The sequence below is a fragment of the Saccostrea echinata genome, unplaced genomic scaffold (genome assembly GCF_033153115.1).
Source record: "Saccostrea echinata isolate AGI-Se365-2 ecotype Australia unplaced genomic scaffold, CSIRO_AGI_Sech_v1 ptg000009l, whole genome shotgun sequence".
In the NCBI taxonomy this organism is placed as follows: Eukaryota; Metazoa; Mollusca; class Bivalvia; order Ostreida; family Ostreidae; genus Saccostrea; species Saccostrea echinata.
The window spans coordinates 34613862-34641656 of NW_026889758.1; the positions used below are offsets into that span (position 1 = coordinate 34613862).

The following is a 27795-nucleotide window of genomic DNA, read 5'->3' on the forward strand; positions in this document are numbered from 1 at the left end:
CATCTTTAAGTAAGGCAAAGTCCCCAGTAAACTTATAATCTAGTATTGTGCATCCCTGGATGCAACATTTTGGTCTGATAGGGCTTGCAGTTCTTGGAAATGGACTTATCTATAAACTCTTAACTAGTCACTCATCCAGAAAATGTAAGTCAAATCCAGCACCTGAAGCAAGTTTGAGAGTGTTTATCCCTTGATGCATCATCCACGCATTGCCAAGTTTGGTCTAGGTAGGGCTTGAAATTACACTAGAATGAGTCAGCTCCAAAAACTTTAATCTGGTTATTACTCATCAGGAAAATTTGGTCAAATCCAGCATCTGAAGCAACTCTGGTAGTGTGCATCCCTTGATGCATCATCCATGGAAGTTTGTTTCAGGTAGGCTTTATAGTTTCTTGGTAATGTACCTGTCCCATATACTTTAACCTTAACCTGGTCACTCATCTGGAAAATGTAGGCCAAATCCTGCATCCAAAGCAACTCTGGTAGTGTGCATCAATACATATATCTTCAGTGCAAAGTTGGTAAGCATAGGGCTTATAGTCACTTTAGAATGAACATGTTCCAAAAACTTTAACCTGGTCACTGATTCAGAAAATGTAGGTCAGATCCAGCATCTGAAGCAATTACAGTAGTATGCATCCTTAGATGTGTCATCGCTGCAAGTTTGGTCAACATAAGGCTTATAGTTACTTTAGAATGAAACTTCTCCAAATACTTAAAGCTGGTCACTCATCTGAAAAATGTAGGTCAGATCTAGCATCAGAAGCAAGCCTGGTAGTGTGCATCCTTAGATTTATCATCCATACAAGTTTGGTCAATATAGGGCTTATAGTTACTTGGAAATGAGACCTGCTTCAAAACTTTAACCTGCTCCAAAAAACTTTAACCTGCTCCAAAAACATTAACCTGGTCATTCTTTAGCTGAAATGCTGCATCTGAAACCTTGAATGGTACAAAGAAACATACTAGAGACATCCTCCATGCATCTGTGATTAATGCAGGCATAGAACTACTTGAAAAGAAATCTGCTCCAAAAACTTTAACCTGGGATGTGGATGCCGAGGGTATCACATAAGCTCCCCTCCAACTTCATTAAAGTGAGCTAAAAATGTTGCAAAATTCCTGATTATTAATAAAACGATTATTGACTTTTGATGAGGTCTACCAATGACTATATGGACCTGTTAACCTTGACCTCATCAAAAGTCAACAATTGTATAATATATTGCCCAAAAGCAATATAAATATGATCAGGGATCAACAAAATAGTTAGACCAGTACTCTGTAACAAATCATATTCAGCAGACCTATTTTCTTGCCTGTACTTGGCAGTGCTAATACACTCCCATTTGAAATTATCACCATACAAACTTAAACAAAACATTATTGCTTGAGCACATTACATCAGCCTCTCTTGGTCTTTGAATGACATTTAAATAAATGTACAAAGATAACTTAAGGTATTTTTGTCTCATTTTGTTTGAACTATTATTCAAGTCTACCTTATCATTGAAAATTTTGTATTATACATTAAACATTGTTATATAATTCATTTATTCACCAATCAATTATATTATTTACAGTGATTTAAATCATACGTGAATAGCAAAGGGAATAACCTCTCAGTAGAATACAAATTTTCCTACGAGATCAATAAAGCCATATCCAGCACAAGAACACTGACCCAGTGGTCCAAAATTTCGACACATCTGGAAAAATACCATTGCTCATTACCAAATTGTACTCTGTTTGCCTCCCATATGCCTAGGAGTAGAGGAGAAGATTTTCAAAACATTAATGCATTTGATTTCAAAGAAATAACGCATTTTCACTATATATTAAATAGAGCCCCATCCTAACCCAGAACCCCTGACCCAGAGGCCAAGAATTTCACAATTATGGGAGAGGCGCATCAAAATCATGCAATTAGTTTGTCTTCTAAATATACAGGGGAGAGATGTATGCATTTTTCACTATATGATCAATAGAGCCCTACCCTAACTGCAGAACCCGTGTCTCAGGAGCCATGAATTTCTAAAATTCACACTTTTGGTAAATGGCTCAATGCTTATTACAATCATGCCAAAAGTTAGCTATGGCACTATCAATAAATATGAATTATGATATCTCAAAGGTCAAAATCACAGATTTCTTATTCATCTTAAAAAGTGGATTATATCATACAGAAATGGATTCTGACAATTTTCATGAAATCATGTAATGCTAGCAAACACCCCTTCCAGAATCTGACTAGTTTGTTAATAAATTTGAAAAGATAAGTGTAATAAGATAAATATTGTTGATAAATTTACTTGGAAATGACATTCAGGGAGTTTTTGGATTAAGATGAATGTAATCTGCTGCTGTTAAAATTGACCTTTTTAATCTGGTAACTACTTACTCGTCTTAATATTTGGTTAATATGAAAAGTGTGAAAATAATGGACTCTCATCCCTAAATCTTTTCAATGCAAAAAGAAAAAAAAAATCTGCAAAAATACACTTTTTTAAGTTTGGATAACTTATGAAAATTGGTACTGTCCAAGAAATATTTTTCAATTAGTTATTAAATCTCTATTTCCATGCACAGATCAAGAGGAGGGGGGGGTTGTGGTGGGGGGGGGGGGTTGTTCTGGACTACCCCCCCCCCCCCCTTAGAATTTGCAGAGTTATTAAAAGTATATACTAAAGGAAAGAAAAAAATGACTTTGGAACCCTCCCTCCCCCTCCCCAGAAAATGTTGACCCAACCATGACAAAATAGGTGTTTTTCACGGTTGGGAAATGGATTTTAGGTTGTTTTTTTTTCTTTTTTTTTTTTTTTTGCATGTCAAGAAATTCTCTGGGTTTAATATGTTTGGGAAGGGAATTAAGGTGTTTTTTTTTTGCTTGTCAAGGAATTTTTTTTCGTTGGAAATTTTTTTTTACCCTGATGGACTGGGACCCCTGGAAAAAAATTCCTGAATCTGCATCTGATTTCTATTAAAAACTTTCAATGCCAATGTGACTTGATCTTGACTCCACAATCTACAGTTCGAATAATTGAATAATTCAGGTCATTTCTTCAATAAATTGGTAACTATTAAGAACTCATTGGATGTGCATATAGAGATATCAATAATCCTTTAGCTTCTGAAGCCTCATTTTAATGAAAAAATGCAATGCATAGAATGAAAAAGTTAATAAATCATCAATATTTATTGAAATGTCCATCTACACAAAACAGAATGCATTATTTAGGAATCTTGTTAAAGTCACTGGTGTCTTCTTATCCTGTTTCAAAAAAAAGAAGAAGTTACATTAGTATCTCAAAGGCATGAATCTGTGGTAAGATTTTCTATATCATATACATACATAAAGTTTACATATTTGGACACCACAAAAAAGTAATAATACTTATACTTGTAATTTTTAGGCATATGAATTTAACTACATGTATATACTAGACATAAATTGCTACTCAACATACCCATATATAAACAGAACATTTGCCTAATCAATATGTGTAAATCTAAAATGTCATCTTGCCTAATCCAGTCAGAGTTGTCAACACTAGACACTCATTTGACCTTCTTGACTGCCTACCAATTTTTTGAAGCCAAATGTGCACAGTTTTTTACACTGATGTGAAGTTGGTAGTTACTGATGGTTATCATTGACATTGTAACAAAGGTGGTACATGTATCATTGTTTCTCTGATGAAGGAGAGTGATACATGTAAGTCTATCATATCACCTAAAAGTCACCCAGCACTCAAGCATCAGAATTTGGTCTACCACACTTCCAGTTGCCACAGATTTACAGTGCAATCTTGCAATAATTGCGCACCAATAATAGACATTTGCATATCTATTAATCTAGTTGCAGCATTTTTGTGTCACCTGCAGAGCAGAGCGACACTTAGAGATCACTTTATTCAGCATCTGTCTGTCCGTCCGTCCGTCTGTCACAGCCTATATCTTGAGAACTGTAAAAGATATGGATAAGATAATTTCCACATATATTGCTTTGGACTTTTGCTTTTGTAAAATACCATGATTACTGGCCTCATAACCTTTGAACTTGACCTTTGACCTACTTTTCAAAATAGTTCAATGTGCTGATATACAGCATATTTTTGACATTTAAGAGGTAAATTTATGCTATTTAGCATTTGCACTATTTGACATAAAACATCATGTAAAATAATAGCATTACAATCCACTTGACCTTTGACCCACTTTGCATAAATACTATGGATGGTTGATTTAACTTGTGTCCCTTTTGTGAGGCAGGGTTTTGATCTTGGCATTTATATTTCATGTTTATGAGCTCATGACACTGTACTTTGAAGCTGTATGCTATACAGTATCCACAAAAACTGAAATCTAAATACTATGAAAATACATCAGGATCAGTCTACCAAAAGAATCATTGTAGATTGATAATATTGCAGTAAAGAAAAAAAATGTTTTACTTTAAATTACGCTAACATATTTATACATCAAATTCATCATAAACAAGTTTTGAAAAGGCAATTATTAATTTTTCTATGGTGGTGCAAGGCCTTTCAAAATCTGCTGGTACCCAGTACTTTTATCCAGCTGAAATTGTGATTGTACTGAAAATATTTGGTGGAGAAAACTTTGACAGCATATTTAATTAAAATTGCTTCAAAAAAAGGTACCTCCTATTTTTGTCAAAGTACCACCTGTTTCTAATCTTTTTGAAAGCCCTGTGGTGCGTTAGCAATTTTGTCTAGTGTATGTGTACCTGTTATACATGTACCTTTAAAAGTTGTTTTCTACATAAATCTATACCAAAAAAGTCTAACATTTCAAATGTTTTATGGAGCTTTCCAAAAAAAAAAAAATCATGTTGGACCCCGAGTGAGATATTGGACTGCTATGACGTTTTTTATACATCACACTGTAGGCAGGATCAGTTACATATTATTTGCATTCTTTGGTGTTCCACAGTAACAGGATTGACCGACTTAAATCAGCAGTGTGGGTAAACGAAATTTACATCATGTATTGCAAAAATGGAAGCCAGCGCAAGATATGTCAAAATAAATAGTATAGGATATAACAAAACATTTATTGACTGTATTCTCGGGAAAACTGCGTTTTGCCGACCACTCGAACCAATCTGTTTGCCTGAGGCTGTTAGGCCTCAGGCAAATAGTTTTGCTCTTGGGTCCAACAGAATGCATGTTGCTCTTGAACCCAGTCAATAAATGTAGAATGTTTACAAACTATTTATTTTCAACAAACTGTAATCAGTGAGCTTACCATTGTTATATTGTTGTAACTGACACTCAGCTGAGATATGGCATCAGCACTTAAACAGTCTGGTTTTATCTCCAATAACAGTTGAACTTTAAGTAGTAATTCTACCATAGTTCTAAAGTTAGCTGGCTCACAGAGGTCACTAATAACCGAGGTATCTAAAGAAAACAACAAACCATTTAGTGATGTCTTATAATACCAACATACTGTTAACATACTGTTTTTTTTGGAAAATTAGTGTAAATGTTAATCACAAACATATGGTATAATCTTCAATTTGCGCTATCAGATTTGTTTTGTATAATACTTATGCAAAGTAATATCTACATTAATTAACACATTGAATGCCATGCCAAATGTCCATGTACCAATACATGTATGAATGTCTGAATCTTGATAAACACATGTAAAGTACATTTCAAGCAACTAAAATGAAATCATAATGTCAGTGAGTTAATGTCATCATAAGTCTTTCAGTTATTAAAAGAGAAAATGTTCATTATTTTTTTTTTTAAATGAATTACAAGTACAGTGAAAACTGTCTAATCTGATACTGTGTAATCTGTTTCTTATGAATTGCAACCTTTATTTTCTTTCCCATTTTACTATTTTCCATGCTCTTTACACTGTGTGATCCATCACTCTATCTATTCTGACACAAAATTTGTCTCCCAGTGCATGTTGGATTAGACAAGTTTCACTGTGTTTGAAACATCTGTAGCTTAAATAAAGAAACTGTTCAGACCCACAGATCAAATATTTCTGTAATCAATGCAATCAAATGAAGTATCAAATAAATTGTCTCTTACGATTTGCCAAACAAGAAACATACGTAGTATTTTCAGATGTTCCTGAACAAAACGAAGGTCCTGTATCAAGTTGTGAACTTGAATCTCCTCTTGCGTAAAGGAATGTGTTACATCATTAGTGGTGCTCAGTGCCAACATTTTCTGAAGATTAAGGCAAACATTAAGATGATTGAAATACAAGTAGTAGGCAGTCGCAAATAGATAAATTCATTACTGCACCTACCTGTAACATTTGGTATAAATAAACAGAATTGAAGATGGCCTCCGAGAAGAAACTGTTGTCCTCTGCTTCATATAACTGTTTACTAAAATCAGATTGTCAGGAAATAAAACAGTGAATACTGTGTAATCATTTTAAAATTTTCATGAAAGCATTTTTCCAGATTTCCATATCTTGTCAGTATAGGTTCTGCTGAATAGGCAGATAAACAGTCTATGCATTACAAGAAAGAAAAAAAAATCAGCAGAAGGTGCCAAAGAAAAAGGAAGGAGGAAAGGAGAGAAAAATTTCATCTTGAAGAGCAAAAAAAAACCCTTAAAAATATATGTCTTTCATGCATACTTCTAGTTCGGGTGATCCATGCATTGTGACATTTAGAAACTGCAGAATTGTTCATTCCATAGCACATTAAAGATACATTTTCTTGAGGCAGAGTATTTATTGAAACTGAGGTTAAAATATTTTAATGATTTTTTTTTGGACCACCCCCTTTCAGACGAACATTTTTTAAATTCTCCAGCTGCCAAAAGGATATGAATTTAAAGAATGCAAATAAACAGATGTCAAAGTATGTCCTCTCTAATATCCACATCATTTCTGAAAATCCTATTAACGTCCTCAAAATCGGTCACTAATTCACTAATATACATAAACATGTTTTCCTTTGCTCAAATGCCCTGTCAATCAGATGTCTTTTTCCCTCTCAATAAATAAAAAAATGATTATCCAGGTGAACGATTAGGATTATTTTTTGTGATTCTGAAAAAAAAAATTCTGTAACTTTTAATCTTATTTATGGGCTGGTATAACTCAGCGTGCCTTTTAACTTCAAGACTTAACTTGAAAACAGTCAAGTATAATTTACCCTTTATGAGATTTCAGATATATCTGTTGAACACTGGTTGGTTGGTACAGCTTTTGAAAGATCTCTTTCACAGCTTGTGTTGACCACCAGAAATGCCCACTGAAGTAACTTATCCATTCCTGTAAATAAGAAATTCTGACAATTTGATATAAAATATGAGCTAAGTGTGTTGAATGCAACATAGAGATTATAAAAGTTTATAATATAATTCAAACCTGAATTGAATCTCTGCCAGTCTGGTCAAAGATATCTCAATGTGTTCAAATTTTTAAAGCTGCATGTACATGACTTTAACAAAACTTTAAAATTACACATAAGAATGACTTACATTTCTGTGATTTTCATGTCAGAGCAAACCAAATGAGTTTAATGTACTTTAATGCAGTTTTTGATGGAGTTTGATAAAATCAACTGCAACTTGCCTGTAAACATGTATTGCACTGCAAAGATCCATACTGTAAAAGATAACAATATGTTTAGGAAGATTTCATAAAAGGCTAAAAGAAAAACTTCATCTGATGGAAAATGTATTTTATAAATCAGATTATAGTTTAGACTAGTAAATCGCTCTTTAAATACCTCATTAAATTCCTGAGAGAGTGAGGCAATGAATTTAGAAGCATGCACCCTGACATCAGGATCATCATCTTGTACAAGATTCCATACACAGAAAAACAACCTGAATGTAAGACATAATTCTATATCATTTAGTAACAGCAGAAAGAGTCTTAGTGTCCTGTTACAATCTCACAAGTGACATATGTTTAGTCCAAATGCTCATATAAAGATTTTTGAATTAACAAAAAAGATTCAAGGTCTCAATAATTTTGAAAAAATGCCTGATAAATGACCCAACAGATGCATCTTGAACTAGAAATATGTCCATAGGACATGAATGCCCCGCCAAGGGTATATAAGTAATGCAACATGAAAATTTGTTTTGGTGTATGAAATTTGATGAGAATATCTTGAATAGTTTCTTTAAAATTGAAATCTAAAAAGTTGGATGTAGATGATAAATTCTTGCCAAATTATGTATGAGTGCATAAACTTACATAAATATATCTTAAATGGTTTCTTTAAAATTAAGCAAAATGCAAATCTAAGAAAAGTGAGGTCAAGGTCACAGGGAAGTTCAAGGTCAAATGTTTTTGATGCAGTTGAATACTTCTCACAAATACGTATCAGCATATTTAAGTTTGATAAAAATATCTTGAATGGTTTATTTTAAACTGAGCTAAACACTAATTTAAAATAAATGAAGTTAAGGTCAAAGGAAAGGTCAAGGTCAAAAAATGTTGACGCAGTTGAAAAGGTTACATCAGTATGTATTAGCATATGAAGTTTGATAAAAATATTATGAATGTTTTCTTTAAAACTGAGTTAAACACAAATTGAAAAAAGTAAGGTCAAGGTCAAAGGAAAGGTCAAGGTCAAAAATATTGATGCAGTTGAATAGCTTACATCAGTATGTATCAGCATATGAAGTTTGATTACACTATCTTGAAAGTTTGACACTAATTTAAGAAAAGTGATGTCAAGGTCAAAGGAATGGTCAAGGTTAAAAAATGTTGATGCAGTTGAATAGCTCCCATCGATATGTATTAACATATGAAGTTTGATAACAGTATTGAATGGTATCTTTAAAACTGAGCTAAACACTAATTTAAGAAGAGTAAGGTCAAGGCCAAAGGAAAGGTCGAGGTAAAAAAAATATTGATGCAGTTGAAAAGCTCTCATCAGTATGTATCAGCATATGAAGTTTGATAAAAATATCTTGAATGATTTCATTAAAACTGAGCTAAACACTAATTTAAGAAAAGCGAGGTCAAGGTCAAGGGAATGGTCAAGGTCAAAAAATGTTGATGCACTTGAATAGTTTACATCAGTATGTATCAACATATGAAGTTTGATTACACTATCTTGAATGGTATCTTTAAAACTGAGCTAAACACTAATTTAAGAAAAGTAAGGTCAAGGTCTAAGGAAAGGTCAAGGTAAATACAATGTTCATGCAGTTGAATAGCTTACATCAGTATTTATCAACATATGAAGTTTGATTACACTACCTTGAATGGTATCTTTAAAACTGAGCTAAACACTCATTTAAGAAAAATAAGGTCAAGGTCAAAGGAAAGGTCAGGGTCAGATGTTGATGCAGTTGCATAGCTCTCATCAATATCTATTGGCATATGAAGTTTGATAAAAATATCTTGGATAGTTTCTTTGAAACTGAGCTTTGAACAGAGCTAAACGCAAAATGTGACAGAAGGACAGACGGAAGGACGGAAGACGGACATGACAAACACTATATGCCCCGGCCATATTCATGGGGGGGCATAAAAATGGACAATTTTCCTAAGAAGAAATCCCTTTAACTAGCTATAAAAGTTATCATACTATCATAATATTCAAATGACAAGTGTGCCCTGCATAAAAATTACACATAACTTCTCAAAATACCTTCTTTTCACATGTATAACCAGCTCAGGAGCCCCCCCCCCCCCCCCCCCCCCCAGCGCTTCCCAACAATTCAACACATACACAACCTAAAAAAACTTACTTTAACAATGAAGACATGAATGTTTCTCCTTTCTTCTGTAGGCATAATCTTAGTACACTTTCTCCAATAATCGATAGACTGTGGCATACAGCCACTTTACACAGGTCACTACTGCTGCTGGTGTGATGCATGACATCACAGATGACTAGTATATCTTCTTCAGCCACCACACTGAAAGTTATAAAACTGTCTGAATATTTCAAGTAACATTCATTTTAGTTTACTGAAGTAATGAGATTTACTTTAAGATATTCTATAGAAATTCTAGCCATTATCTACATGTATATTACGATGTCTAATTATACGACAAAATTCCCAAAAATAGGCTACAAACAATGTTAGCCACACATATGTAATACTGGTACATGTACTGGTCAGACTTCTTTTAGCCATGTCAAAAGATCCCATTCATGTCAATTGACCTTTTTGATAAAATAGATTCTTTTAGGGCTGTTTGGAAATTATTGAGACATTCTGTTTATTTTCCTTTCTAATCTACTAGATGACCATAAGTTATTAAGGATTTGCTACAAATCAGTGGTGCTAAGTCAGTACCGAATAATCCGCGTCGGACTGTAAGAGGTATTTCATGGCAATATGACAACACACATTTTCAACAGAGTTTAAGAATGGAGAACATTTGTGCCTGGTTGGTTCCTGGAATTTTGAATGAGTGATGACAGAGATAGGAGTTTAACAATGCTTCCCAACTGTTTCAATACTAGAAAAAAATCTAACTCTGAAGTAACAATAAAATAATTTAGTGGTAATCTCACCAGAGTGTTCTAAGTCAATGGAAATACATGTACACAAGTTTATAATTTCATCAGGATTTATCTACTGTAATGATGTGATCAACTAGAATTTTTGCATATTTTTATTATTCGTTCTTGAAAAAAATTTGGTCAATTTTCAAGAATTGATTTCTTCCTTCTACAGAGTTAGTATCTCAATAATTTATGAAAAGCCCTCGTATCAGAAGTATATATATATATATATATGTAAAATAAAAAAAATTAGAAAAGATATATTCTACATTATACAGTTGGGTATGAAATTTACTTCATGAGCAGGACAAGATTCTTTTTTATATTTTCATGAGTGAAAATATTTTTAAAAAATCCTGTAGCACAAGTAAAGCACTTTTTTCCCTTTTGCTTCTATTGCCTATTAGATGTTAACAATTTGGAGACACTTTGGCAGTTTTAGTCGGTGTCAGGATATGGATTATTCACTTTTGCTATCTAAAGGGAGTATTTTCTTGAAGACTCTTAATGAAGGGAAGGAGAGTTTTGACACCATTTTGTTATTTTCACAGTGAAAATAACACATTTGTGAAAATACCAATTTAATTTAATGGATAAATTACAGTATTTCACTGTTGAAAAAGTAAAAAAAGTTTCATTTCTTCAAACTAATAAAAAAAAATGTCCTAATGATCACATACTTTTCATTTCTAAAACTTGCATCCAGGTAAACACATCCTAATTCCAAAGCAACTGAAGCCAGAATTCCTTTATTGTACACTCTGCTTCTATTCAGCTGCCATGCTTCTTTCAAAAGCTGTAGATCTGATTGGCTTATTGTTCTATGTCTCATGTACTGTTCAGTCATGCATGAAATTAGTGCACTCTCTAAAGGGGGATAACTCTCTGCCAGTATACACTTCAGTAGATCTGGCAGTAAATCAGGGGACATTTCAAAGGTTTTGTCCTCTCTGGCTATGGCAGTAAAAAACTCCATCAAGAACAATTTCACATCTGCATTTACTTTCTGTGTAGTGAGCATTTTCAGACAGATAGATTGGCATCCATGTTGTAATAAACAAGCAATACAGGCTTTCTCTGTTAATGGCTTCTGAAAATAAATTAAAATCAAGAAATATAGAAAAGAAAATCGAACAAAACTGCAAAAAAGTTTGGAAAGACATGTAAAAAAACCCCACAAACTAATGGTAGGTGTATAATTCTAGCATATTAAAAATTTGGTGCAATTATATAACACAGACTATTTTGTACCAACATGAATAAATATTTTAAAACATGTATTTGGGATTGGAGGAGACGATGCATCAAAATGAAATATAAAGCTACATGTACATTTAAAGAATAATATGATACCTTAGACATGTTTTGTTCTTTCCTCTCGGTATCTGAGCAGAATTTTCTCAATGTTTCCAGTATTTCAGCTCTAGTTGTCTGTTTCTCCTTATTCAACAGACCACACAGCAGTCTTACATACTGTGCCGACACTATGTCTGGTAAGGTGATCACATCACTTGACATTTTTAAAATTGCTTGCATAACATCCTCTGGTATTCTTCAATTTAAAGCAAATCTGATCAGAACTAGGACTTACATTTTTTAACTAATTAAGTCACTGGCAGTAAATATATTCATTTAACCACTTTCCAGCCAACTAAGATATTTTTTCTTGAAACCTTTACATGCATATAGTTTTTCCATCACAGAAGAGAAATAAATTCATTTACAGCAAACTCATCTAAGGCCATTTTTACAGAATAAATCATTTTAATGTACTTACTCATTGCAACTGTTTGTCAACATTTCTATGGATACCAGGGCTCCATGGATAAAGTTGCTGTCAGGTGATGGTGACATTTCTGATATCAACTCTCTGATGATTTTCAGTGTCATCTTCAGTGGAACCAAAGACACAAAGGCAGCTGAGGAGAGTTGTCTCAAGAAATAAACAGGGCTTCTCAAGAGTATCCTCACCAGGTTCCTCAGGGGTAGGACCTCACTAACAAAGAGTACCAGTAATTAGGTCAAACCTTTAGAACTTATTAAATAAACAGGGCTTCTCAAGAGTATCCTCACCAGGTTCCTCAGGGGTAGGACCTCACTAACAAAGAGTACCAGTAATTAGGTCAAACCTTTAGAACTTATTAAATAAACAGGGCTTCTCAAGAGTATCCTCACCAGGTTCCTCAGGGGTAGGACCTCACTAACAAAGTACACCAGTAATTAGGTCAAACCTTTAGAACTTATTAAATAAACAGGGCTTCTCAAGAGTATCCTCACCAGGTTCCTCAGGGGTAGGACCTCACTAACAAAGAGTACCAGTAATTAGGTCAAACCTTTAGAACTTATTAAATAAACAGGGCTTCTCAAGAGTATCCTCACCAGGTTCCTCAGGGGTAGGACCTCACTAACAAAGAGTACCAGTAATCAGGTCAAACCTTGAGAACTTATTAAATAAACAGGGCTTCTCAGGAGTATCCTCACCAGGTTCCTCAGGGGTAGGACCTCACTAACAAAGAGTACCAGTAATTAGGTCAAACCTTTAGAACTTATTAAATAAACAGGGCTTCTCAAGAGTATCCTCACCAGGTTCCTCAGGGGTAGGACCTCACTAACAAGGTACACCAGTAATTAGGTCAAACCTTGAGAACTTATTAAATAAACAGGGCTTCTCAAGAGTATCCTCACCAGGTTCCTCAGGGGTAGGACCTCACTAACAAAAAGTACCAGAAATTAGGTCAAACCTTGAGAACTTATTAAATAAACAGGGCTCCTCAAGAGTATCCTCACCAGGTTCCTCAGGGGTAGGACCTCACTAACAAAGAGTACCAGTAATTAGGTCAAACCTTTAGAACTTATTAAATAAACAGGGCTTCTCAAGAGTATCCTCACCAGGTTCCTCAGGGGTAGGACCTCACTAACAAAGAGTACCAGTAATTAGGTCAAACTTTTAGAACTTATTAAATAAACAGGGCTTCTCAAGAGTATCCTCACCAGGTTCCTCAGGGGTAGGACCTCACTAACAAAGAGTACCAGTAATCAGGCCAAACCTTGAGAACTTATTAAATAAACAGGGCTTCTCAAGAGTATCCTCACCAGGTTCCTCAGAGGTAGGACCTCACTAACAAAGAGTACCAGTAATTAGGTCAAACCTTTAGAACTTATTAAATAAACAGGGCTTCTCAGGAGTATTCTTACCAATTTTCTTTCAGCTGTTCCTAATAATTTACTATAACCATTTTTCACTGTGATACTATTGTTTCCTTCTCTATCAAATTAGGTTGAAGAAATACATTTTTTATATTGTGTGGAAATTCATGTTAACAAAGAAAGCTAAAAGTTGAAATATCAATGACCCATGTGAACAGAATCACTTTAGGCATGCTTGCAAAATGTTTACTAAACAATGAATCCTTTCATTGCATGCAAATTTATCCTTTCTTCATAAACCAAAAAAGTACCAATATTTTTGTTAATTACTTTGATTCATCTTCTTGGTCAAGTCTTCCCATATGTGAAAGAATAGTTAAAACAGGAAAGAGAGAGGGATGTAGGGAATGAATGGCAGTTATCTCCCTTTGTAGTGCACTCTCCAGACTCTGAAGGAGGTAAGGAATTAACTCTGGGTAATAGGCAGATAACTCTGGGAGAGATTTTGTATTGCAGGCCTGCATTCCTATAATCTTCTTTTGTCCAAAAAGTCTTGTAATCAAAACACCTAAAAAATTGTGATATAATGTAAAATTTTGTATGATACAATCAGTAGTAATTCATCACAGCTCAGTATCACATCTGCATGCATGCAGCATCAACTAGAAACATGAATCTTTCGCTTCATTAAAATATGCATTAAAATATTTTAAAGGAATATTGGAAGTAACGATGTACATATCATTTTGTTCAGAGAAAAACACTGCATTTTTTTTCAATTCTTCTAATTTTCATGGCAACAAGAAAGGAAATCTGTAAATAAAAGTCAACCCATACTAAATAATCTTGTAGCAGCATTTCTAATTGACCACGCTGGTGACCCAAACTGCTCAACCACAAGTATCACTGCTTTTTCAATGAACTGCATCAGGGCCTCGTGCAGGCTTGAATCTCCATATAAACATTTAAGGATGTTCAATGCATGAACTTGAGGTAGATCATGTCTGTCGTCAATGACTCCTTCTATTGGTAATTCTGCCATATTGAATAACTGATCCAATGCTATCTTCATTGATTCATTCTGTAATAATACAACATATAATCAATATTATTTTCAAAGAAGGTACAGTTGAACTTTTATCTCAAACACCGATATCTAGAGTACCATGGATATACATGTAGCTTGAAATCAGTTGGAAGTTACAACTACTTTTTCTTTACGTATTTTACCCTCAGTATCTTTTTACAAAGAGCCATCCCCCTTTCATGGTGGTAAATATTAATAAAAAGTACAAATAAGATAGGATTCTTTTCAAGAACCACTTAGCCAGAAATAAAGAAGTGTAGTTGAAAGCTTCCCTATGTAGAGTAGATAGTCCATGGGATGGGGCCACAGTAGGAGAATCAAAGTTTTACAAAGGAATAAAATGACCACTTTTGGAAAATTCTTCAATAAGACAGCAAAACAATATATGTATCTGTTTGAACAGATATATAAGCATCCCTAAGTCGTATAAATTAATTTTCTTATTAACCTCTCATTTTACAGTTTCCAGATTTGTACTTACAAGTATGTTTTACATAGAGTAATTGGTAACTGTCAGAAAGACCAACAAATCCTTTAGTTTTATACTATAAGAAGGAAGTGTATCAACATGTTACTTTCCTTTCCATTTCTGATTTATGTTAAGTATTTAAAAATATTTATATGTATATCCAAGTACAATTTTGGGAATGTTAAAGGGGAGGAAGATTTTAGCTGAAAGGTACAAATATTTAAGTACCAGTCCACATAAAAATCAGACAAAGGGTGATATATGAGGGTTCTCAGAATTTGATGATTTTCCACACATAGATTTGTTTTGAACTATGAACAATGTATGTAAAATGAAAAATGTTTTGAGTCATGGTTACCATGGAAACCCGGCCAAAGAAATTTCCTTAGCAACCAGCAAATTTTTCTGTGATGATGGACAAAAATTCATCTATCTTTAAGGCTTAAAATAAAAAGTAATTAGCATGAGAATTTTTTTCACTTACTGGTGTAATAAAGATACGAATTTTAAGTGTTTTAATAATGCAATAAAAGAATTTTAGGTCTTAAGTTAGCTCTGTGCTAGACATTGGAAGGTACACATGTTTTGCAATTTTTGCTGATTCAGCATTTTTCATGATTTTGGCAATATTCAAGGCCAAATTTAAAAAAAGGCCAGATTAAAACAGCTGTTGCGTGTATTTCACATAAAAGCAGATGAATTTCTCTTTTAGAATTTGAAGTCAAATCCATGGGCCTTTTTGAAAATCAAATCTGTTGCCTAGCAACAAATATGGACATTTTGATACATAAAATGAGAAACAATGTAAAAAGTTTACGGAAAAATCAAATGAATTGTTATCTACAAAAACGAAAAACAAATCTTAAAAAAGTAGAATTAAATTTGGACCTCCTAGCAAATTATTGAATATTGTATAATTATTTATCTCCATAGCAACAACAGGTTCTCCATAGCAACGGGCAAAGAAAATTAATTTTGACATGTATTCATGTAATCTTATTAATATTTATTCAAATTAAGTCAGAAAAATGTCGTTGAGCAAAATTGACAATGAAATGTTGGTCTTATTAAAGTTATTTTTGGTACTTAATCAACCCATGGCAACTATTACCAGTACATGACAAACAATGTGCACTATGCCTCCTGTAAGACAGATTTGACTTTGGGATCATATTGTTTGTGATGGAAATTAATATTCAATTAATGTGTTGATGATTGTATATGTTGAGAGAGCGGAATGAATATAAAATGTTCTATCAGTTGTTGTCATGGCAACATGCAATCTCCTAATAATTAAGCCATGGCAATATGCAATCCCCTTAGCAACTAAACATAAAAATTCATAATTCACCGAAAAAACATTCCAGTTCAAAGTAGGTATGAATGATGTCGAATGGAATGTAAAACAAATTCTGCAATACAGACAACTAAAGCATGTAGCAGGTCTTTTCAAAGTATTTTATTGCTTTATACACCTTAAGTAACAACACTTGAAAAGTTAAGAAGAATTAATTTCATTAAGAATAAATGTAACAACAAATCTCTTTTTTTTACTCCCACTTCGACCAGTGCATGCACCATTTTAGCCCTCTGTGTAAATTCAGAAATGTAACTTATTAAAGCTCTCTAAAATGAATTGATCAAGATTCCTCAAATTACTGATACAAAGAAGATCGGCGAACAAGGCAAGCGAAGTGCCTATAGTGTAACAAACATAAAGGTGAAAAATTAAATCTCAATTACAGAATTTTCTTTGATATATCATCTAACATTAAAGTATACTTTATGTAAAAATTCCACAATTTGCAAAAATCTCACGAAGATTGAAATTATTTGCCTATGAAATAGCAAACACACACACTAAAGATGGCAAAACGATCATTTTCTCATACTATAACACATTTTTTTGATATGAGTGGGTCATCGCTCCATTTTATTGAAAGGTTACCGTCAAAGTTTGCATAAAAATATACATTTTTTGGTAAACAAAGACATGGAGCAAAGACCCACTATACCTTAAAAATACACTTTTATGACACAACATTCGCATCCTCTGAAAAAATACTTTAAGGTAAGGTTTGCGACACCCTCCAAATTTTATTTTTTTAAAATTGTATATATGTCATACATCAATTTGTTTGGGAAGAATAGTTTCATCAATTAACACGATTTTAAAAGATATTGCCCGTCCCGTTTTTTGAGTAAAAGACGCCAAATTTGAGGTATTTGACGCTTTACATGTTTAATTATTTTCAATGAAAAAAAATGATTTATTTTATATATTATCATATTAAAATAATCAAAATGGCATGATTTAATATATTTTATGCTTAATTTATCTTAAATTTATATTTCTGTTATTTAAAATGTAAAAATTTGGGTAAAAAAAGAGGTTTTTTCAATTTTCCTTAATAAAGTGAAACCGTTCCCATGGCAACAAACAAGTAAAATCACCACTATCCATATCTACCGATTTTTAACATGTAAAGGCATCGGTGTTCCTAGGAATTAAAAGGACATTGGCAAAACAATTCCAGTCTTATCTTACCAGCTCAGATGAACTCATTCCCGTATGTAACTCAATATGTTCAGGTAATTGTCTCCTATGACCTTTAAGTTTGAAATCAGATATGCTAGGATGGAAATTATAAGGCATACAGAAACCAGTCGACGTAAAAACAGACCCATAGGAAGCAATTTCAGTGGGGGGGGGGGGGGGGGGGGGCAACCAAACACTTTCATTTGGGAGGCACTATCAACTACCAAAAATTCCTTGGCAAAAAAGGTCATCAGACATTATTATTGAGTAGGCACAAACATATTGTAGCGAAGTTTTCTATAGTATTCTATATTTTGTGCTCCCCCGGTTCCTATGGCCATGAAAAACCATCATCGTTGAAGGGATTCTTTAAAGACAGAAGAATGTTTTTATGTTTTTAAAAACAAAGACATCACATATGCATGTACATGCAGCACAGGGAAAAATGCTATAAATCTTAATGCTACCTGTATAAATGTATTGTATTATATGTTTTTATTTATATTTTGAAAACGTAGTTTGAAATTAATTCTTTAAAAATTCTATTTCCACCTATTTGGCTAACATAAAATTGCCAGAAAGATATCCTGCAAATATTCTGGAAATACAAAAAATTGTCGGAAATGAAAAAAAAATTGTCGTAAATGAAATAAAAAAAAATGTCGGAAATGCTATGCAAAATACCGGAAATGAAATGCAGTGAAAGAAAAGGTAGAGTTAAGTGAGCAAGCACATAAAATTATACTCTATACACCTAATAAAACCCTTAACCCTGGTAATGTTGATCTAGCATATATTGTGTTCATTTGAGATAATTTCTGTTTTTCAAAAGATCAGATATAAGCTTGTATCTTTTACTTGTTGTTAAGAAGCTGACATATACTTTTTTGTCTCTGTGTAAATCCAAGTTATTTCATATCATGGTCTTAAGAATTGGATGAGGTTTAAAGGGGGGAGGGACAAGTGGAAAAAACAACCTCGAATGTGTTACATGTAAGTAGGCGTCTATGATAACCCATTTTAAGAAACATTTGAATAAATGTAGGGAGACTTTTTTTCAATAGAGTATGGAACTGATCTTCATTGAATGTACAGATATTAAAATATACCACAGAAGGAACAATCAACTATGGTTATTAAATATTTACATAAATTATAAAATTATATATCACTTCATTTTGTACAAATTTTTAACATCCAGTGATTTAAATACATTAAATGTATTTTCGGGGCTTGCCGGAAAGGCCTGAGAAGATGCCATTCGGGGAAAAAATCTTAAAGAATCTTCTTCTCAAGGACAACAAGATTATAAGTATATTGATAACCAAGCACCTCATTCAGTGCAGATTCAGTTTGCCAAAATCATGGACCCAATAGGTAATCTGGCATGATCATATTAATTTAGGAAAGGGTCATTTCAACTTCTTAAGAATATATAGCGAAAATATTCAAATAACAGCAGGAACAGATAGATTCAGGTGAGACTTGTGGCCCATGACCCCTTATTTTACAAAAAGAAATTCTGGAGGGAGATATAGTTTTTTAGTGAGAAATTAAAAAAAAAAAAACAAAAAAAATTCAAACGTACATAAATAAATAATGCATACAATAGCAGATAAAAAGCAAAAACAGAGATTTAATACATAGATTCCCCTAAAATGTTTTGTTCCATATTTTAAATGTATGATATTGTTGGTTTCAAATTTAATTTAAATTTGTTTAACACAACCTGTTTTTAAGTCTACGTTATTCTTTTAGTCTTTCGAAAACTTTAAATCCCAGTCACATTTCCAAAAATGACCAATGGCCGAAGTTTTTTGAAACAAAAATAGGATTCTTCGGGGGACAGTCGGCAGTTCATTGGGTGTTGTCTTGTCTGATTTTGACTTCTTCTTTTTGCGTCAACCGGCCAATTTTGTGTCTGTCTGGACAAGTTACTTTTTTCTGCGTTGGTGGCCAATTCCTTCAACATTGCTAGGATGGAAATTATAAGGCATCATTGTCAATATAAGGATCATTGTCCAACCATCGCCAGACAGTTTGTCATGTCGGTCGTAGGTCGATCGAAATTTCAGGATTGGGTTTTCATAAAATGTCAGCCGACGGTGAAAATCAAACAGCGGCTCAGCAAACGATGATCGGGTAAGGGTTGGCCTACTTAGCGATTTTTAACATGTAAAGGCATCGGTGTTCCTAGGAATTAAAAGGACATTGGCAAAGTTCCTGGTTATCGTATAGAATTTTTCAAGAACTCTTGAATAGGTTTAATTGTATTAAACAGGCTATATTCTGGATTGTTTAACCTACCAAGCCAACCTTCCTTTTTAGATTTTGTCATATCAGTGTTTTTGCAATTCTCAATGCATTTCCTACCGGTATGTAAAATGTTGATAAACTGATAAAAGGGACCTACATAATTTTTCATCATATTTCTCCAAAACCCACTTATTTCATTTAGTTTTTGTATTATATACATTATTGTATCTTCATTACCTATGACTTATAGATATTTTGACTGAAAATGTATATATAAGACATGGACATACCAGCACCGATCTTTTTTTTTGAGTTACTTCCCTTAACAGCTATAATTACATATTATTCATAATGGTCAAGAGAGTCAGACTGGTTGATTGATTCTATCATTTAATTGACTAAATTGATTGAAACACATTGTTATAAAAATATTGGCATGGATTTACTTCAATTTTTATTCGTTGTTACTAAATGCTGCTTCCTTCATACAACATAGGAACTGATCTCAGTCTGTCTACCTTTCAGCATATATCACATCTTTGCTCTTCCCAGCATACTGAGCACAACTATGGTAAATGACGACCTGTTGGTTCTTTGTCCCCTAAATACAATGTATAAAAAAGCCATTACTACTTTTCTTTCTTGCTGTATATATGATTCTACCCATTGAAGGAAGTACGTGTGCTTTTGTTTACCTCTGTAAACATTGGCTTTAATTGGTTTTCACCGCTTAGAGAATTCTACACGGGAGATCACTCTCAATCACTATTTCATAAGTAAAAAAACCCATGTATTAAACCTTTTTTCTCCGGAAAACCTTGACTTGCCAATGTCCTTAATGTGACTACTCTGCATCGCCCGATACTAGAATCGTCTGATTAAGTTTTTCAGCCGACGATACGATAATAATTTGGTCGCCCGACCATCGGCTTAAATCATTTAAGTATTACTCGAGGTTATTGATGCATAAAACTCTATATTTAGATATGAACAAACGTGTTTATCCTCTAACTGTTTGAAAAGAAAACTCTGCAATCTGTATAAGTATAAATAGAATAATTAAATCCTGATCTTCCTACTCAATTTGAATCCTCTTACCAAATATTATTAGATACGTTTCCATAGTAACAATATTCTTTTTATTTATCTATTTATTTTCATGAGGAATAATTGTTACATTGTAATGCTTTCTGTAGTGATTATTTGAGAGTCGTACATGTATCCCCGAAATCTGTGACGAGTGCCAAATCTTTCAATACAGCGGTTACAGAGAATGAATCCCATACTGACAAAATTGCTGGCTATGTGCTAGGAATCGTTGCTATGGGTTAAATGAGTACAAAAATATTTTCCTAAAACAAACACGACAATGTCAATTTTTCTCAAACACATTTTTGTGACTTGATTTAGATATATTTTACAGGTTTACATGAATATGTGTCAAAATTAAGTTTCTTTGCCTCGTTGCTATGGGGAAGTGTTGTTGTTGCTATGGAAATAAGTCAAAGTACGATATTCAATAATTTGCTACAACATTTTATATTCTTTACACACTCTCAGCATATACAATTATCAGCACATTACTTGAATATTCAATTCCATGACAAACAATATGATCCCAAAGTCAAATCTGTTTTACAGGAGGCATAGTGCACATTGGTTGTCATGTACTGGGAATCGTTGCTATGGGTTGATTAAGTACCACAAAAACTTTAATAAGACCAACATTTCATTGTCAATTTTGCTCAACGACATTTTTCTGACTTAATTTGAATAAATTTTTAATAAGATTACATGAATACATGTCAAAATTGACTTTCTTTGCCCGTTGCTATGGAGAACCTGTTGTTGCTATGGAGATAAATAATTATACAATATTCAATAATTTGCTAGGAAGTCAAAATTTAATTCTACTATTTTAAGATTTGTTTTTCGTTTTTGTAGATAACAATTCATTTGATTTTTCCGTAAACTTTTTACATTGTTTCTCATTTTATGTATCAAAATGTCCATATTTGTTGCTAGGCAACAGATTTGATTTTCAAAAAGGCCCGTGGATTTGACTTCAAATTCTAAAAGAGAAATTCATCTGCTTTTATGTGAAATACACGCAACAGCTGTATTAATCTGGCCTTTTTTTAAATTTGGCCTTGAATATTGCCAAAATCACGAAAAATGCTGAATCAGCAGAAATTGCAAAACATGTGTACCTTCCAATGGCTAGCACAGAACTAACTTAAGACCTAAATTTCTTTCATTGCATTATTAAAACACTTTAAATGTGTATCTTTATTACACCAGTAATTGAGAATAATTTTCATGGTATTAAAATTTTATTTTAAGCCTTAAAGATAGGTGAATTTTTGTCCATCAACATGGAAAAAATTGCCGGTTGCTAAGGAAATTTCTTTGGCCGGGTTTCCATGGTAACCATGACTTAAAACATTTTTCATTTTACATACATTGTTCATATTGCAAGAGAAATTTATGAGTGAAAAATCATCGAATTCTGAAAACCTTCATGTATCACTTTCATACAATTTTGTCTGATTTTTATGTGGACTGGTATATTTTATGTGGACTGGTACTTAAAAAAATAAAACAACGAAACAAAAACACTCCCCCCCCCCCAAAAAAAAAAAAATTAGGAAAGAAAGCCAACCAAAAACAAGATTGGAATTTGTTTTGCTTCTCATTTACAGAATTTTACCTCAAATTTTAAAGTCCATTTAGGCAGAAGGATTAGATATGGAAATTTACACACATGGAATTCTATGAACACATAATTCATTCAATAAGAAATCACTTTTGGAAATAAAGATTATGATGAATAAACCATAAATATGAAGACATTATCCTTCACTGTTCAATGGTTTGAATAATAAAATAAAAACTACATGTATATCAAAGCAAAGTTAACCTTCTTGTTTTGGCGTTCACAGGAGATAATACACTGTACTACCACTGGCAGACCAGCTGACTTTCTGGTAGTTGATGTGGAGGCAGCTTTTGACTGAAGACTGTCTAATGACTATGTCAAAACAGAAAAAAAAATACAGCATACAAGTAAAATCTTCTATAATTTTTCTGTGCCATGCACAGTTATTCAATAGATATTTCCAAAAAAAGAAATCTATCACATGGCTTTACTGGCAATTCCAAGGAAAAGAACAATTGTATTACAGATAATTAAAGCTGCTCAATTTTTTTTTCACCTTGATCCTTCAAAGGTAGCTCTCAAATGTTTTGCTTCACAATTAAAGTCAGTTGGCTATAATGAGCACACACTGGAATACTTCCGTGTTTCATTTTTTTTTTTAAATTCTTAATCACTAGAAAAATTCAGCTATTGCCACAATTTCCTATTTTAATTTCAAATGAGTTTTCAAATTCTTTTTCAATCTTTCACAAAGTATGTTTAGAATCATTTGTTTAACACTTAACATACTGTCGTTATTATACCTTGAATAAAATATTCTGAGGAATGCAGGTCAATTCTTTGTTGTTTGATTCAAATAGAGCTGAACAGAACACGGTGAAAGCTGTTCTGCATCCTTCAATAACACCCTGTATGAAATAAGATACATTCAAACATTCAGTGTGAATTATCAGAGACTATTTGCTCTCCTAGGATAGATTTCAATAGGATCTACATTTCCGTGAAAAATAGTACAGTAAAACTCGGTTATAAAGAACTCAGTAGTATGGAAATCTTGGTTATAAAGAATTTTTTATGAATTCGCTAAACGACTTTTTATGAAGTTCCTTACATGACTTTAAAAAATCTCAGTATAAGGAAGTAAAATTCAAGGTCCCAGTGACTTCCTAATAACCAAGTTTTACTGTACTGGTTTTTATCAGATGCCTCACTTAATATTTTACTGACTCTACAATTCAGAGTTCTCTCTTTATGCTTCATTTTACTTAAAATGCCCTTACTCTGTGTCTGCACTGTGTAAGAACTTTCATAAAGGTATCGCCCACTGATCTGATAACCTTGACTTCCAAAGCCATAATTTCAAAATAACTTATCAAGGCTCCTGACAAATGTCCTAGACTAAGACAACTTTCCTGTAAAATAACAATAATAATAATAAAAAGACTAAAATTTTATGTACTGAAAACACTTTTTATTAGCGAGAACTTTATTTTAGTGTACCGTAATTATGCGAGGCGGTATGCTTGTCAAAATTTCATTCTTGCGTTTATTTTTATTAGTATATATTATATACACCAATAAGCAGAATTCGTGAAAATTTTGTCTCACTTATAAACACTCAATACCTATCTCGCAAAAATAAGGTGTCGCAAAAATTTGGTGATCTACAGTATAAAACTACTGTGTGCATTTCCAAAGTAACATACCATTGCATTAATTAAATAGGATAAATTACCTTGATATTGACCCAGCACCAGGATAACAAGTACTGGTGTTCCCCAGACAGAGCCTCACTCTGACTGTAATCTTCCTCACTTTCCACAATTAAACTCTCTAAAGCCTGTCCTATTTCAGCAAAGGATGGACAGCCCTCAGACTCCGAGCCTCGGGCCATGATGTTCAGCATTGTCTGGATTATCTGGGTATTTAGTTCAACCAAACTTAGGTAATGTTGTGTGAGACTTTCTATGCTTTTTTGTTGCAGTGATTCTAAACATTCTGTTAAACATCTCGTAACTGCAGTCACATATCCTGTAAAATGACCACAGCATCATACAAAATTCAGCAAGTTTGCACACACTAAAGACATTTGATTAATTTTGTTTTTAATACCGGTACATAGAACATTAGAACCTCATTTTGTGATTACTTAGGAAATATGAAGTCATTTAGTCAACAAAACCTTGAGTCAAAACACTGCATAAAATTACTAGTAATCATAAATATTGACCTTGTGACTCAAAACCTATGGATCTCATCTATTTATTATCTTCCAATTATAAACTAAATACAAAGTAATAATTACATACAGAACATGAATGTTAAAAAAGTACCAGTAAAAGCAAATTTAGTGGAGTAATCTACAAAATCTCTGCTTTCCTAGTGGTCAATAAGTGGCCAACTTACTATAAAAAGAACTTAATTCATAGCAGTACTTATAGTGAATGAATGGACGGCAATTAAGGCACATGGACAAAATGATTGGAGTGGGGCATAAATAATAGTGGTACCCATTCCTCAAATATTACTGAAGAACTCGGAACTTTACTGAACTGTAACTTCTGACGAATAAATAGAGACAAAGATAAGCTTTACTATTCTATAACTCATACCATGGATTGGTGATGACTTGGAAGCCTTTACAGGAGCATTCTGGGATTTGGCCAGCATTCCCTGGATTTCCTGTAGCATATGTTGGAGGAAGACTTGAACTGGATCTCCTGTTGGTGAAGTCAAGTCACGTTTACATTGGTCAGACTGTATGATAAAACACCATCCATTCTCTGTTACACTTCTGAAATTAAGCAATATGAGCTGCAATTTTCATGTCAGAAATTTTTAACATAAAATTAAAATTTACTACATGTATTTCAGTGACAGAAAAAAATGAATCATAAAATTTTGTTGTTCATTTTATTAGAACCAGAAGCAAATTATCATTCATGTGAATCAAAAATTAATATACATGTACATGCTTATATAAATTTCCTTAAAATCAGGCAGAAACTGTAGAAATACATTTTGAAATACTGAAGAGATATGAGTCTATTTCTAGTTAATGTGACATCACTATGTATTAATATCAAAAATCAATTTCTTTGAGAAAAAAAAACAAAAATTGAAAAAAAAAACTCTTAATTTTAATCAACCTAACCTACTTTCACCTTTCTTCACAGAGTAAGTAAAACAATGTCACGTATTATGAATTTTATGAATATGTTAATTAATGCCTCTTTGTTTAACACTTAATATACTGTCAGTATTAAAATACTAATATGCGCTAAATTTATATTCATAAGATTACTTTTTGAAGATGAGTTTTAACAATAGAGCCCCACTCTGGCTCTGGTAAGGTTTAGGACTGTTACACAACCGCAGTGCCTCCATCATCAGATGACATTCCAGTGTGCCCTCTGAACCATCTCCAGATGGACCAGGACTGCCATCTAGTGGCCAAGTATAATATTCCAACAGCAGACTACAGGCCAACTCTTGAATCTATCACATAAAAAAGAGATGGACATCAAATTATCTGAATCTCAATATACTCTGTGACGGATGCATCAAAGAATGAACATCAGGGTTTATAATTATTCATTGTAAAAATATTTTGTTTAGAAAGTCATCATGCAGGCAAATTTATCAATAACAAGTATCAGTTTTTCATTATTCACACTATTTGTATATAGTTTTTTTTTCCCAACATCATTGCATGCTACTCAAATTTTAAATTTCGAAGTATTTCCAACATGATATCATTTTAAGAACAAATCTTACATCATCAGCTCCATCCAGCAAACACATGACTAGTACACCATTGCTATGATAACAGAAGAAATCCCACAATCCTCTCTCCTTCACATAATTGTTCAGTTTCTTAGTGCTCTCTATAAAACGAAAAACAAATGTCACCCACAGAACTTAGTCTTTTTTCCTTTCTCACACACAGAACTGATACATTGGCTACAGTTATTGCTTTTTTGTAGAATGTCATGTTGAGTTCATCCTATTTGTGTTAAAAAGCTAAATGTATCAAGTTCTTTCTCTCTTTATGCAGCAAATTGATACACAATCTCAAGTACATTTTAGATTACATTTGACATTTTTCTCCATCATCTATGATAAGCTAATCCCACAACCTCAGAATGTTAAATAAATTTCACCGAACTGCTCTGTGAAATTGTACGTAGAAATTCTCTACCAAAGATGAACTAAAAGCAGAATTTAGGAAATGTGAGGTCAGAGTAAAATATCTTGTTCTGATACAAAATTTCAGTGCCAAAGCTGAAAGAGAACTAGTTTTCATCTGGAAACTATCTTACGCAAGATACGATGAATATGTGACCTTGACCTTTGAGCCCAAAACCAAAGAGTGCTTTTGAAGTACTGGTAATAGGGAGTTATGATATAAAATTTCATGGCAAAAACTCAAAGTGAGTTAAGATCAATTAAGATTGTCACCTGGACACACTTTTATGCAAGATATGAATTTCTGAATCTGACCTTTTACCTTTTGACCAAAAAATCAATAGAAATCTTACTGTGGAATCATCATTGTTCATGGGTGACCAATGGATTCTGTGGGTCATCCTCACCCACGGATTTACACTCCCACGAAAGTTTATTTTGAAACAAATTGATTCATTGAATCCACTGTATAAACAAGTAACCCATAAAATGATGTCCCCATGAACAAGTAAAATTTTGCTTGTCCATGAACATTGACTCCCACGAATTAAAATGATTCCACAGTATTTTAAGTCATAAGGAGTTATGATATAAAATTTCCATACAAAAGCTAAATGACTTTTTGAACTATAGTGTCACACACAGAGAGAATGACAGGGGACAGACTCAAATTAATGTCCCCTGCTTTTAGTAAAAGTGAGGGAAAAAATAAATGTTCCCAGATATTGGCAAAAAGGGGGACAAAAAAGGAAGAACAAAAAAGGAAGAAACATAGGTAATCAAAGATTACTAAGCTCACCTCGACGAATGTTATCTATAAGTAAGGCGAATCTCACATCATATTTTTTTCCTAGTTAGTGTACATCCCAAGATCGATATCCATCAATATCAGTTTCAGAATCCAAAGCAAGTCTGGAAGTGTCCATCCCTAGATACATCATCATCCATGCTAATTTGG

At 33.1% G+C, this 27795-nt stretch overlaps 1 protein-coding gene across 1 annotated transcript in view; it reads right to left on the reverse strand.

Annotated features, from left to right (window-relative positions):
* Positions 1-3181: 3181 nt before the first annotated feature.
* Positions 3182-27795, reverse strand: part of LOC133182269 (tRNA (32-2'-O)-methyltransferase regulator THADA-like) — a 37842-nt gene continuing 13228 nt past the window's right edge. Inside the window, exons 14-33 of the mRNA XM_061317048.1 lie at positions 26427-26536; positions 25954-26147; positions 25262-25443; positions 24385-24680; positions 23930-24061; positions 23453-23557; positions 22911-23021; positions 14477-14720; positions 13970-14207; positions 12270-12488; positions 11846-12044; positions 11173-11582; positions 9726-9896; positions 7742-7841; positions 7585-7617; positions 7163-7281; positions 6301-6382; positions 6101-6218; positions 5272-5426; positions 3182-3271 (exon numbers count right to left, since the gene is read on the reverse strand). Coding sequence (XP_061173032.1) covers positions 3212-3271; positions 5272-5426; positions 6101-6218; positions 6301-6382; positions 7163-7281; positions 7585-7617; positions 7742-7841; positions 9726-9896; positions 11173-11582; positions 11846-12044; positions 12270-12488; positions 13970-14207; positions 14477-14720; positions 22911-23021; positions 23453-23557; positions 23930-24061; positions 24385-24680; positions 25262-25443; positions 25954-26147; positions 26427-26536 — 3278 coding nt within the window. The 3' untranslated portion in view covers positions 3182-3211. The remainder of the gene's footprint in view (positions 3272-5271; positions 5427-6100; positions 6219-6300; positions 6383-7162; positions 7282-7584; positions 7618-7741; positions 7842-9725; positions 9897-11172; positions 11583-11845; positions 12045-12269; positions 12489-13969; positions 14208-14476; positions 14721-22910; positions 23022-23452; positions 23558-23929; positions 24062-24384; positions 24681-25261; positions 25444-25953; positions 26148-26426; positions 26537-27795) is intronic.